Below are 13,041 nucleotides of genomic sequence, written 5' to 3'. Positions count from 1 at the left end.
TCCTGTCATTCTACTCCGGCTCCTAGTCTGCTAGTGCCCGCCTCAACGTCTGCTAGGTAGTGGGATCTCTTCCATTTTCGGCGTCCGAGTCTCCCGCGCCGCCGCTCAGGCCTCCGGACCCTTCGGAAGAGGTTCTGACTTGGCGCCCTAGCCCTGCTGTGGGCCCCGACGTCCCGGACCGCCGCATCCTTTCTGCCGCCTTGGGTGCGTTGGGGTCTCCCGGGTTCGTGAAGCAAGGCCGCACTGTTTCAGGTTGTTTTCCTCTGGGGCACTTGCTCTAGTGAGGCGACCTCTGCGGTTTTTCCGGCCTCCTTGACGTGTGTTGGTTTCCTGCCGCTGTGGCCCCTCCAGCCCTTCTCCAGTTCCGGGTTCCAGTTTCTCTCCTTTCAGGCCTTCCCTGGGTTTATGAAACTGTCGAGCTTTCCCCGCAGGGGCAGAGAACGTGAAGGGCGGGCTGGGAGTGGAGGACAACGCACGAAAGGTATGCTTTCCTAAGGACTGGGCCGCGGCCCTGGCCTGCTAGAGCTTGGAGTTGTTCAGGGACTTCGCTAACTGCCCAGAGACACCTTCAGCTTTCCCCGGAGGGGCCACTGGGGCTGAGTCTTCTGGGTTCCAGTGTGGCAGCTCGAGCCGGAATAAGCCAGTTTCTACCTGGGCCCTGCCAGTCCGCCTCGCTCTTGCTTGTTTAGGCAGCAGTCCTCAGATGTAGAGATTAAGTTCCAAACTGACTAAGGTCTTTGGGATCCTGGAATAGAATTTTTGTGGCTATGTAACCATGAGCTTATATTTTAGGAAAAGGAACCTCTCTATATTTACTGCCATGATAAAATCAGGCTTAAACTTTTATCTGTTCGTTTAGGTGTGAGAATTACTTAAAAGCTCATAATTGTAGGTTTTTGTCGTCAAACTATACTCCCATGGTTGGTTCCTAAATTGTAATTGGTATTTGCCCCCCAAATTCTTCAAAAATTGATTTTGAAAATACTATGAACTTTGGTTGAAAAACTGTCTTCTACGACAGTTTTTCTTCTTCTTTCCCAAATGGGAAATTACATTCCCACTTTGGTTATATTAATTCAAATGAGTAATTTTAGAGAGAATTACAGGTTTTCATATGTCACTTCAAAATGATGCTTAGTAAATGTAATAAAATAATTGCTTCCATTGGTACTCTACAGGTTTTTATTTTATTTTATTTTTTTTGTCAGAAGAGGAACGTTGATCCCAATTGTATATAGTTAAAATATTTTCATTATTTTACTATTTTTATATGCTTGTTCATTTAAGCATGATTTCTGATGTCAGTTTCTTAAATGGTTACTTTAAAAATCTTACTGCAATATTGTGCCAGAGATTAAGAAAAACCTTTCCTGGAAAAGACCTATAGAGAACACTTTTATGGATCAGTGTGTAGTTCGGCAAGATTTGAAATATAATGATACTAATATTTAGGATATTTAATATTTATGTGGAATGCCTGGAGAGATTAAGGTGATAATGATATTATTCTTTATAATTGTAGTGGTTATTTAAAAATAATAACACCTGGTATTCTGGTTTTACCTTACATCAAAATTGAAGATCTTTTGGAAAATATTGAAGATTATAAAATTTAGATGACCAAAATGGATATCCGGGGTGCTGTAGATGCTGCTGTTCCAACCAACATTATTGCTGCCAAGGCTGCAGAAGTCCGTGCAAACAAAGTGAACTGGCAGTCCTATCTTCAGTAAGTACTGATTTGCTGTGAATCATGGGTAATCATGTGCTTTGGATCAGACTTTCTCATGGTCATGCTTCTATGAGAGAAATACTGGAAAAATACTACTAAATGTGGAAGAAAATACTTCCTTAGAATAATTAGCTGTCACAGGGAGATAGTGGGGTGGAAACAGCTTGTGGCTCTGTTGAGGAGGCAGAGCTGCTCATAGTTGTGCATTTCTAGTGAGTGGGAAACCATGGGATGAGCATTAATAGACTATGGAGGGAGGAAGAGGATAATGTGCAGGGCCTGATGCCAGCTCAGTATGCCTTTGTGATCAGTGTGGGGACAGGTTGTGTTGCAGAATAGCTCAAACAACTAGGAAAAGGCATAGATAATTTAGTTCAAGACTTGAATTTGCATTGTGGTTCTTTCTACTAGTTTGGTGATCTTAGGCAAATCTTTTCTCTGAGGCTCATTAAAGTAAATGTGAAATGGGGATACATGTATGACAGGGTTCCCCTGCCAATAATATATTTAAAGTTGAACACAAGCATTAGTATGTTGAATATACTCCTGATAAACTTCAGTTTTTTCCCCTTCCTTCTTGTGTATATTAAGATTTAGCATGCTGGTGTTCTGTGTTTATCTGTAACATGTTCATTTATTCTTGACTGTATTTTATCATATTGACTTTATTTCATATCTATTTATTTTGATATAAAGGTGAGTTATTAAGAAAATTCAGATTTGCATATAAATTTTGAAAAAAAAAGGATCTTTAGTTTTATACTTAATAGTTTGCTTTGGTGTAAAAAGGACATACAGTGTACACAATATGAATCATTTATTTCTGTTAATGTCACTTATCTGATGTTTATTGACTGCCTGCCAAGTTTGAGGTATTTCCCCAGCCTTTGTGGCTACAGAAAGGTAAACTCATAATTTATTAGGAAAGTCAGATGTATAAACAGTTCATTTTAATTCAGCATGTTAACTGCAATAGTAGAAAAGTGCACAGGGAATGATGAGTGCACAAAAAAAGAACAGCTGATCCTACCTCTAGGAAGTTTTCCTGAAGGGGATGTTCAAAGGTAGGGAATTAAAAACAGCATTCTGATTGGGGAATAATACATGTTTCGAAGGCAGGCAATGGAGAGATGAGGCTGGAGAGGCAGCCAGGAGCCAATTGTGAAGGTCCTGTGTACCACTGGAAGGAGTTTGGACTTGATTCTGTCAGTCAGTGCTTTTCAAGGTAGATTACTAAGCTGTGAAACCCATGGTTGACATGAAGTCCAGTAAAGAAGCTCTGCCTGTAAAACAGATGAAAATGATTGTTGAATGGAGGTGGGACTGTACATCTCAGAACCTCCTTTTGAGATCATTCACCATCCTATTTAGGGTTCCAAGGAGCGGGGTTGTTTTGAAATCACTTTATTGAGTTGTGATTGATATATACAAACCTGTACATATTTAAGATACAATGACTTGATGAGTTTGAAGATAAGTATACACTCATGAAACCATCACTACAATCTATGCCTTAAGCATATCCATTGTCTGCAAAAGTTTCCTCCCACCTCCTTTATTTTATTTTACTTTACTTTGTGTGATAAGAGCACTTAACGTAAGATCTACCCTGTTAGCAAATTTTTAAGCATACAATACAATATTGTTAACTATAGGGACTGTGACATACATTAGCTCTGTAGGAATTATATAACTGAAACTTTGTATCCTTGATTAATACCTCCTTGTTTCTCCCTCCTGCCAGCCCCCAGCAACCACCAGTCTACTATTTTAGACTATTCTTTTTTTTTTTTTAAAGATTTTATTTATTTATTTTTAGGGAGAGAGAGAGAGAGACAGAGACAGAGAGACACATCAATGTGCGGTTGCTGGGGGTTATGGCCTGCAACCCAGGAATGTACCCTGGCTGGGAATCGAACCTGGGACACTTTGGTTCCCAGCCCGCACTCAATCAACTGAGCTACGCCAGCCAGGGCTTAGACTATTCTTATAAATAGGATCGTGTAGTGTTTGTTCTTTTGTGTCTGGCTTATTTCACTTAGCATAATGTCTCCCAGGTACATTCATATTGTGGGAAATGACAGGATTTCATTCTTTTTTTTAAAGACTGGATAATATTTCACTGTATGTAAATACCACATACTCCTTACCCTTTTATCCATCCATGGACACGTAGGTTGTTTTCATACCTTGGCTATTGTGAGGAAGGCTATCATGTACATGGAATGCAGATATCTCTTTGAGGTCCTGATTTCAGTTCCTTTGGATATATACCTAGAAGTAGGGTTGCTGGATCACATGGTAATTTTATTTTTCATTTTTTAGTAACCTCCATATTGTTTTCCATAGTGACTGCATCAATTTATATTCTCACCAGCAGTACACAACTGTTCCTTTTTCTGTACAACTTTGAAAACACTTGGTATCTTTTCTTTTTTGATAATAGCCATCCTCACAGGTGTGAGGTGGTATCTCATTGTAGTTTTGACTTGCATTTTCCTGCTGATTAGTGATGTTGAGCATATTTTCATGTACCTATTCACCAGCTTGTTTTTTTTGTTTCGTTATTGAGTTGTATGAGTTTTTTATATAGTTTTAATATTACCCCTTATCAGATACGTGATTTGCAAATATTTTCTTCTATTCCAAACAATTTCCTTTCATTTTGTTTATTTTTTCTTTTGCTGTTCAGGAGCTTTTCTGTTTGATGTACTTCCATGTGTTTATTTTTTCTTTGTTGCCTATGCTTTTGGTATTATACCCAAGAAATCATTGCCCAAGCTAATGGCAAGAAGCTTTCCCCTGTGTTTTCTTCTAGGGGTTTTACTGTTTCAGGTTTTACATTTTTCTTTAATTTATTTTGAGTTGATTTTTGTGTATAGGATAAGATTAGGGTCCAATTTTATTCTTTTGCATGTGGCTGTCCAATTTGCCCACAATGGTATATTGAAGATACTATCGTGTGTTCTTGGCACCCTTTTCAAACATCAGTTGACCATGTATGTAGGGATTTGTTTCTGGGCCCAAGAAGCACAGTTTTAAAGTTACTGTTGTAGGTAATAGAAACAACTGAAGTTTGTAAAGTGGGGAGTTGGATGATCAGATTTGTCTTTCGGTTGGATTGTTCTACCAACAATGTAGAGGACAGATGGATAACAAGCCTAGAACTAGGGAGAGGCAATAGCAGTATTCAGGTTGTTGGAATGGATAGAATTGGATAGATGTGAGAATGTCTTCGTGATTGATTTGATGTGCAAAGGTGAAAAAAAATCTAGGATGACTTCTGGATTCCTCGAAGGGAATGAATTATTGTGGACCCACTGACTCCAGGGAAGCAGGAGGAGGGACTTTCTGATGTTTTCTTTGTTCATCTGTATCTGAAATTAGGATTGTGAGCTCTTTGTCCTAATATTAGTACACAGTGCATTCAGACTAGAGAACAAAGAGTTTCGTGTTTATAAAACCTGATTCTGTTTATAACCTAAATAGAACAATATTGTTTTTGATCATAAAGCACTGGCTGACTGGAAGAAGTTGCTTAGCATTGGAACTTGGAACATTGTTTGTTACATGGTGATTTTTAATTACTTTCTCTTCTGTTCCTCCTGTTTCAAGGTCTCCATACTGTATAAGTTGTATTCTCTGTTTTTACTATTTCTGCCCTTTATTCAGTTGTCTGTCTCATGAATTTCTTTTATGAAACCCTTTTGCTTTGTTATGTTTGGGCACAAATGTTAACTCTGTGGCTGCTGTTAAGCTGTTGATTGTGGGTGTGAAATGTGTCTCCCTTAAAAGAGCTTACAGATTTTTAGAGGCTGGACAGGACACATGAATTATCAGTGAATCTTATATCCCCTTATATTCTGAAAGAACCTGTAGAAGAGTTCCCCAGTGTCAAAGGCTAATAATGTTTTATCCCTCATAATTATGTTGTTATGAGAATGCAGTGTTTTAGAAATTAATTTTATATAATTGAACATTTTCTTTATAATCTATCTAGACAGTACATAAGTGAATGGGTGTGGCTGTATTTCAGCCAAACTGGAATTTAGTAAAACTAAATTCTGAGGATATGAGAATCATAAAATATTGTACTTTCTTTTGAGTTTAAAGTTTAATAAGGAAACAAACTTTTAAAAAAGATTTTATTTATTTTTAGAGAGGGGAAGGGAAGGAGAAAGAGAGGGAGAGAAAGAAACATTGCCTCTTACATGCTTCGCACTGGGAATCTGGCCTCCAACCCAGGCATATGCCCTGACTGGGAGTCGAACCAGTGATCCTTTGGTTTGCAAGTCTGCACCCAGTCCATTGAGCTCTATCAGCCAGGAAGGGAACAAACTTTTTTTTTTTTTTTTAGATTTTATTTATTTATTTATTTATTTATTTTTAGAGAGGGGAACGGGGGAGGGAGAGAGAGAGAGAGAGAGAGAGAGAGAGAGAATGAATATGAATCATTGTGTGGTTGCCTCTCACATGGCCCCCACTGGGGACCTGGCCTGCAACCCAGGCATGTGCCCCGACTGGGAATCGAATCTGCGATGCTTTGGTTTGCAGCCCGCGCTCAATCCACTGAGCTACGCCAGCCAGGGCTGGAAACAAACTTTTAACTAAAAAATTAATACTTATGGAAAGCATTAAATGGAGATAAAGTTTTCTCAGACAACAGAAGGAGTGAGCACATAATTACCTGGGGGCATTGGTGATGTCTTTGCAGTACACATAAAGATAATTGTAGGAGTTCTCTGAGCAGAGATTCTGGGGGCTGCTGTGAAGGAAACTCCAGGCAGGATGCTGAGACTTAGAAGAACATGCAATGCTGGAGAGAGAGCTTTAGGTAGTGTGGTACCTGCACACTTCTGTAGGCCAGTTTGTGGTGCCTTCATTCACCGTTTTCATAGGCCAAAAACTTAGGTGTCATCCTGACTCTTATCTTTCCCTCACAATCTATATCCCATATGTTAACAAATTCATTTATTAGTACGTCCAATACGTGTCCTAGATCTGACCACTTTTCTCCAGTTCCACCATGGCTACTGCCCTAGTGCAGGCTGTCATCTCATCTCATGTGCTCTCTTGTTAGAGTTAGAGACTCTCACCTGGCAGCTCTGCTTTAACTGTTCCCCCATAGCAGCAATTCTTTACATAGCTGTGAGGTGAGAGTCATTTTAAAAAATATTAATCAAAGAGATTATGCAACACTGCTCACAGTCCTCTAGCTACTCTGATGTTCTTGCTCTTTTTCACGTAGCAAGCTTATTGCTGCCCCAAGGTCTTTGGACTTCCATTTCTGTTTTCCCTCAGATAACTTGACTTATTAAGTCACTTCATTCAGGTTTCTGTGCAGGTGACTTCCGCAAGGCTTTCTCTGAATTTCAGCTAAAATATATCGCTATCTAACTCCTTACCCAGCCTTAGATTTTTTTTTTTTTCATAGAATTTACAATCCTGGCATTATGGTAGCATGTGTGTGTGTGTATTTTAAAAAGTATTTATTTCTGTCTTTGTATATTTTCTGTTTTCCCCACTGGAATGCAAACTCAAAGAGGGATGCCTAATTCATAACTTTGTTGCCTGTTCTTAAATGTGTTGGGCACAAAGTAGGCTCTTAATTAATATTGGCTGATTAAATCATGAATGAACAGAGTATTTGTTGGAAAGTGGTGGAGATTAGTGTTTGGAAAAGGAAGTAACATACTTGGTAAAGTAACATAGTGTTTCACATAATTTTTATTGCAATACTGTGACATAAGTTTTTTCTTTTCTTAGAGATGAGGAGAACGCTTTTCAGGTAGGATAAGTAACATGTACATAGGGATAGATCTCCATCCTGATCCCTATCCTCCCAGCAATCACCCCACACTATCCTTTTTCCTCCTATTTCCAGTGGTCCCTTCTTCAATGGCTCTTTACTCTTCAAGGCTCCTCTGCAGAGTTCAATCTTTGGAATCTCACTTTTCTTTCCCAAACTGTTCCCTTTGGTGAAATTCAAATCAACAGAGTCCTATCTTCTCTCCCTCCCACACCATCTCTAATTCTATCTCTACCATTGTCACAAAGTCAACATCAATACAACTGAACCTGGCACCTTCCAATCCAATCCAGCTTGACCTCCCAAATGCTCCACACATCAAGTACTCAAATTTGTCACAGCAAACCCAATACCTGGTGCTTCCATGTGAAAAGACATGTCAGCAGAACAGCCTTGCTAGTCTCAGTGAAACTGGGCACTGAGGATGCATGTCAATTCAGAATACATGTCAATTCTTTCAGACCATTAGTGTGGTAGGAAAATATAGAATTTGAGTCAATCTGGGGAAGCGTTCCAATCCAGTTGTGAAATTTTGGCAGGTCACTACCTTTCTGATCACTATTTTCCACACCAGTGAAAAGGCAATTACAATACTACCTGCCCTACTCCATTGAGTGGTTATGAGAACAAACAAGGAAAAACACTTGGTGTGTATAAGCATGGAATAAAAACACATTTAGTATTTAAAAACTTTCTGTAGTATGCTTTGTCATTCAAACAGCATCAATGTATTGTTTTTACTCAGTGGTTTAAAAAGCTGCCCCCAGAGTAAATTGAGGGATTAGTGTTGAACAAAACCAAACCAGGGAGACAAAATTTGAAGCAGGTTTCCCAAAATGCATAATTATAGAAGTGTGGTCCTTTTTCAGAGCTGTCTCGGGTTAGATTCCTAGTGGCAGCAGGCCTTGAGATGAGGATTACTGTGCAGGTTATATATGAGGAGAGCGCTCCCAGGAGGGCCAGGGATGCAGTGTGGGACATGGTACACTGAAAAAGCAGAGTTCTGGCAAAATCCTAAAGGAAACTTTCCCTAAGTGCACAGGAGAATTTGAGAAGGCGAGCTGTCCCCTTCCCAAAAGAAGAGAGCTGAATTTTCACACTTCTTGTCAACCCTACCCACAACCACACCCCTCCTCCAAAGAAGATCTTGACTTTTTGTGTTCAAAGTCTCAGTATTTTACTTTATCCCTTCTGGGTTTTGTAAACACTATTACTACATAATGAATTATTTTCTATACTTTTAATTTGCCTCTGGACTTCATCAGTTCCATTTTTAAGCACTGTTTAACTTTGTTTTCATATATGTTCCTTTATTTAACATGACTTTTTAAAAAACTATTCTCATGCATTGATTTTTCCAACAATCCCTTCCTTACCAACCCAAAGGAGAATTTTCAGTCCTTGTCTTTCTAGAACCCTGAGGCCGGAGATGATGTGGCCACACCTAACACTCGCTTGCTTAACTTCTGGATTCTTCTCCTCCTCCTCAGGCCACTTCTCCTCAGTCCTCTTCACCTACTCCTCATCTCCTTCCTGTGTTCACGCTCTGTGGGGTTCTGTGGGAAGCTCTCTTCATTTTTCACTCCATGGATTCTCCTCAAGTGCTCCCCTCTACTCTCTGCACTGCTAACTCACAGTCAGCTCCACATCAACCTCCTCCACATGTGTGTATTGAACCTTTCCTCCCACAGGTAACAGAAGCATTCCAGACCTTACAGGGGCAGAAATGAGGTCATTAACGTACATATATCCTTATACCCACTCTAACCCAAGCCTAACTAATGGGAAAATGGAAGCAAAAAAGATACACTTTGTCCTGTTGCCATTGTGGCCAGGCATGTCATATATCACTAAAGACAAAATGCATTCTGCACCCTGGAACAGACAAAGGTAATGGGGTCATCCTGTCTGGTTCTAGTCCCAAAATAAATGATGTGTCCCCCACAAAACTGAACTCCCTAGTGTAAATGATTTTACACCCAAGTTTTGTTGTACTAATGTATAAAAGCACATCAAAACCTTTGTAAATAGGGTAAATATGTGAAAAACATGCAGTTTTTCTACCATTAAGTAAGTGTATATTACACTTGGTACTCTTACAATTTTTCCACTTTCTTTCCCATTTAAGTAATTCTTTGTATTTGGTAAGACATTCCTTCTGAAGTCAGAGCTCATTGCATTTGTTGCAAGAAACCTTTTTTTTTTCCTTGTTTCAAATCTTTCCCCTTGAATGTTAACAGGCTAAGGGCTCTGGTCTCTTCTCTAGCAACCCATGCCCAATCAGGTACCAGTCCTAACAATTCTTCTACCTAATATCATTTTTCTCAACTTCCCTGCCTCTAGAGTAGTCTGGAGTAGTCCAGGATAGGGATCATGCACATTTTCCTGAGTCTGGAGGAAAAGAGTATACTGGAGAAAATGATTGAAGAAGTTCATGTAAAGTATCTTCAGTCTTGATAAATTAGAAGGCCAAGTGAATTGCTTAGCTTGGGAGAGGAATAAAGGTGGGGTTTTGGATAGTGCTAAGAGGTGCCATGTTATTGCATGCATACTATGGGCCAGGCACTATGCCTAGCACCTCATCTGAATTGTGTAATTTCATCCTCAGTTCATCCTCTTAGAAACAACGTGGCTATTGTTGCTATTTTGCAGATGAATTAACTCAGGTCCAGAGAGGTCACATGATGTGTAAGTGGTGGAGCTGGGCATTGAACTCAGGTCTGTTTGATGGCAGGGCTCATGAATCAAACCTCATGGTTTACTAAGGAGAGAGGAGAATGACTGAAATTTCTGCATCACTTGCTTACAGGGGTTATTCAACTCTTACTGAACAAAAACAACTTATTCTTAATTTCTAGGGGACAGATGATTTCTGCTGAAGATTGTGAATTCATTCAAAGGTTTGAAATGAAAAGAAGTCCTGAGGAGAAGCAAGAGATGCTTCAAACTGAAGGCAGTCAGGTGCTTGATGAAAATATTGTATTATGAACACTTCCCCATATCATTAAAAACTCTAGAAATGTTTTCTAATTACTGTATGATATTACACTGTGGGTGTGCATTGAAATTTAACTACAAATCCATTTTTATTAAAAAAGTTTTTGAGTGATTTCCAGTTTTCTTTGCTAATTTTGGAAAAAATGTTATATTATGTTTATTCTTTTATCCTTTTCTGCATTTCTGAAAATCTTAGAAGAGAGTCCTAGAAGGGAAATGACTGTTTCAAAATATATATCAACACTTTTAAAGGTGCTGAACTTTTTTTGTGGAAAAAGTTTTTACTTTGTATTCTTACTAGAATAATAAGCAGTTTCACTATCTATCAGATTTTCTTATATGGGACCCTGATTAGCTGAAGGAGCTCATATACAACTTAGTCTGATTCTCACAACAATTTGTCATTCCAAGCCCTGGGAAATTTGGGAAGAAAATGTATTGTTGGTGCCAGTTTTTGTTGAATTCCAGAGAGACTGTTACATAGTTAATAACTTGAAGAATGGCGATAGGTCAAAGCCTTCTGATTCCAATTCCCAGTGCTCTTGTTGTTCTGCTTCTGTTCTGCTCCCTGGTAAATATCCCCTTCCTCCAAATCAAGACCAATAATAATATTTGTTTACATAATTTAATCTTTATGTTATTGTGGGTAATTAAGAGTTATTAGTTGCTAGGCCTGTTTACTTAAAAATGGTAAACATTTTGAAATTTATCACTAGAAATGAGCAAAAATCTGATGCAAGACATAGCAGGTTCCTCACGTGCTTCATCACAGTATTCATAACAGCTACATTGTTTTGTAATGAAATCTCTTAGTGAATAGCATTTGTTTCCTAATTTAGGCAAGCAAAATACAAGGGTGGGCAGAACTAGCTTTACAGTTATGAGTATGTGAAGCACAATTTATTCTTGTATTATTATTTATTAATTATTGTATCATTGACCAAATGAACAACTGTAAACCTACTTTTGCCCATCCCTGTGTTAAACTGAAATTCCATTAATCTATTGTGTTTGTAGTTGAAAACAGTAATTAACATGGATTTCATTTTTTTCTAGTGTGCTAAAACATTTATAAATCTGATGACTCATATCTCCAAAGAACAGACAGTTCAGTACATACTAACTATGGTTGATGATATGTTGCAGGTAGGTATATTTTTTACTTAATATATTTGGTGACTTCATCTTTTTGTGTACTGCTCAGTAACAACATTTTTGTAAGGTTTCACTTATAGCACTGGTTCTCTTCTAGAGTGTATGAATATATTTTTCTTCATTACATGGGATATAATTTGCTAATAGTGGTAAAGATGGGAATGCCCACATACTGGCTGCTTTTGTTGTTTTTCAGTATACTGTAATAATCCACAGGTATTTTTCTTTCCCACAAAACCTCAGAGTTCTTTGTGAAGATCAGCAATGTTTGGGGACTTGATTGAGGCTTTCCTGATGCTCTGTGTACTTACAGATGATACGGCTCCTTCACTTTTAGTCATTTAGCATATTTCTTTGTCCCTATGATCCAGGCCAGCGTGAGGCACAGGGTCTTCAGTGCTGAACGCAGGCAAGATGCTTGCCATCAAAAGCATTGTTTCTTTGGAGAATGTTTTTCTAATTGAGACTTTTCTAGTTGTGTAGAGTTTCTACTTATTGCCTAGGGTCCCTGAACACGGAGGGGCTTCCTTTATTCACCATTTTTTATTTTACAGCAGAGTATATATAATCTAGTTTTAAATTGTTTGGTAAATAGAGTAGGTCTTTTTGAAATAGGCTGTCTGGCTGCTAAATCCAATGCCTGTCTATATGTCTTAGGAGATTGAAGAAGAGTGTCAGTATGACTGCTTTGAGGTCATTCTGTTAGTTTACAAGGAAAAATATTTATTGCTGGCTTATGTGCCAAGCACTGTACTATGATTGATGATACAAAGGTTAGGAAGAATAGTGCTGGCTACCTAGAGGCCATCATGTCATCACAGGAATGTAGTGATTTTATAATGTAAGTAAGGATTGATATCCAGCAGTTGATGCAGGCCTGTCTGAGAATGACCTTGTCCCTCCTAGCACTTTTTCCTTTAAAAAAGTAAAGTTAAAAAATGGAGAATATTGCCATTCACCTTGACTATCCTGACTACACCTAGGACTATACCTAGAATAGGAGAGTCTGAGTTGGTATGCAGACTGTGGTTTTATTTATTTCATATACACATAACACACAAAAATGCACACACACAAATATTCTTAATTTTTATACATATACATACATCTGTAAATTAAAAACCATGAGTTCATACTCCCCCCAATTTCATTTCAGCTCAGTACTGCAGACTTTATTCTAGCTTCTTTGCATACTTGTAATCTCTTCTGACACAGTGAGATTGTGAGATCCTCTTATTCTTCATCTATTAACTCATTTATTCTACCCTATAATACAAAGAAGTTTTTTGACTTACCTAAATGTGAAGCCTTTTACCTAGAGTTCAGTGTGTGTTTGCAGAATTTTTAA

General features: G+C 38.5%; 1 protein-coding gene across 3 annotated transcripts in view; it reads left to right on the top strand.

Moving 5' to 3' along the window:
- Window positions 1-8: 8 nt before the first annotated feature.
- Window positions 9-13,041, top strand: part of ATP6V1H (ATPase H+ transporting V1 subunit H) — a 127,832-nt gene continuing 114,799 nt past the window's right edge. For 2 of the 3 annotated variants that reach the window (XM_045849491.1, XM_045849489.1), the window contains exons 1-4: window positions 9-204; window positions 1,582-1,729; window positions 10,400-10,502; window positions 11,595-11,684. In XM_045849491.1, coding sequence (XP_045705447.1) covers window positions 1,617-1,729; window positions 10,400-10,502; window positions 11,595-11,684 — 306 coding nt within the window. In that variant the 5' untranslated portion in view covers window positions 9-204; window positions 1,582-1,616. Of the gene's footprint in view, window positions 482-1,581; window positions 1,730-10,399; window positions 10,503-11,594; window positions 11,685-13,041 lie in introns of all 3 variants that reach the window. The other variant, XM_045849490.1, reaches the window with a different exon arrangement.

Source organism: Phyllostomus hastatus, unplaced genomic scaffold, assembly GCF_019186645.2.
Source record: "Phyllostomus hastatus isolate PE091 unplaced genomic scaffold, TTU_PhHast_1.1 phas_contig_65, whole genome shotgun sequence".
NCBI classification, from domain to species: domain Eukaryota; kingdom Metazoa; phylum Chordata; class Mammalia; order Chiroptera; family Phyllostomidae; genus Phyllostomus; species Phyllostomus hastatus.
The sequence above is the reverse complement of the archived record's forward strand: the minus strand, read 5'-3'. Positions and strand labels throughout refer to the sequence as shown.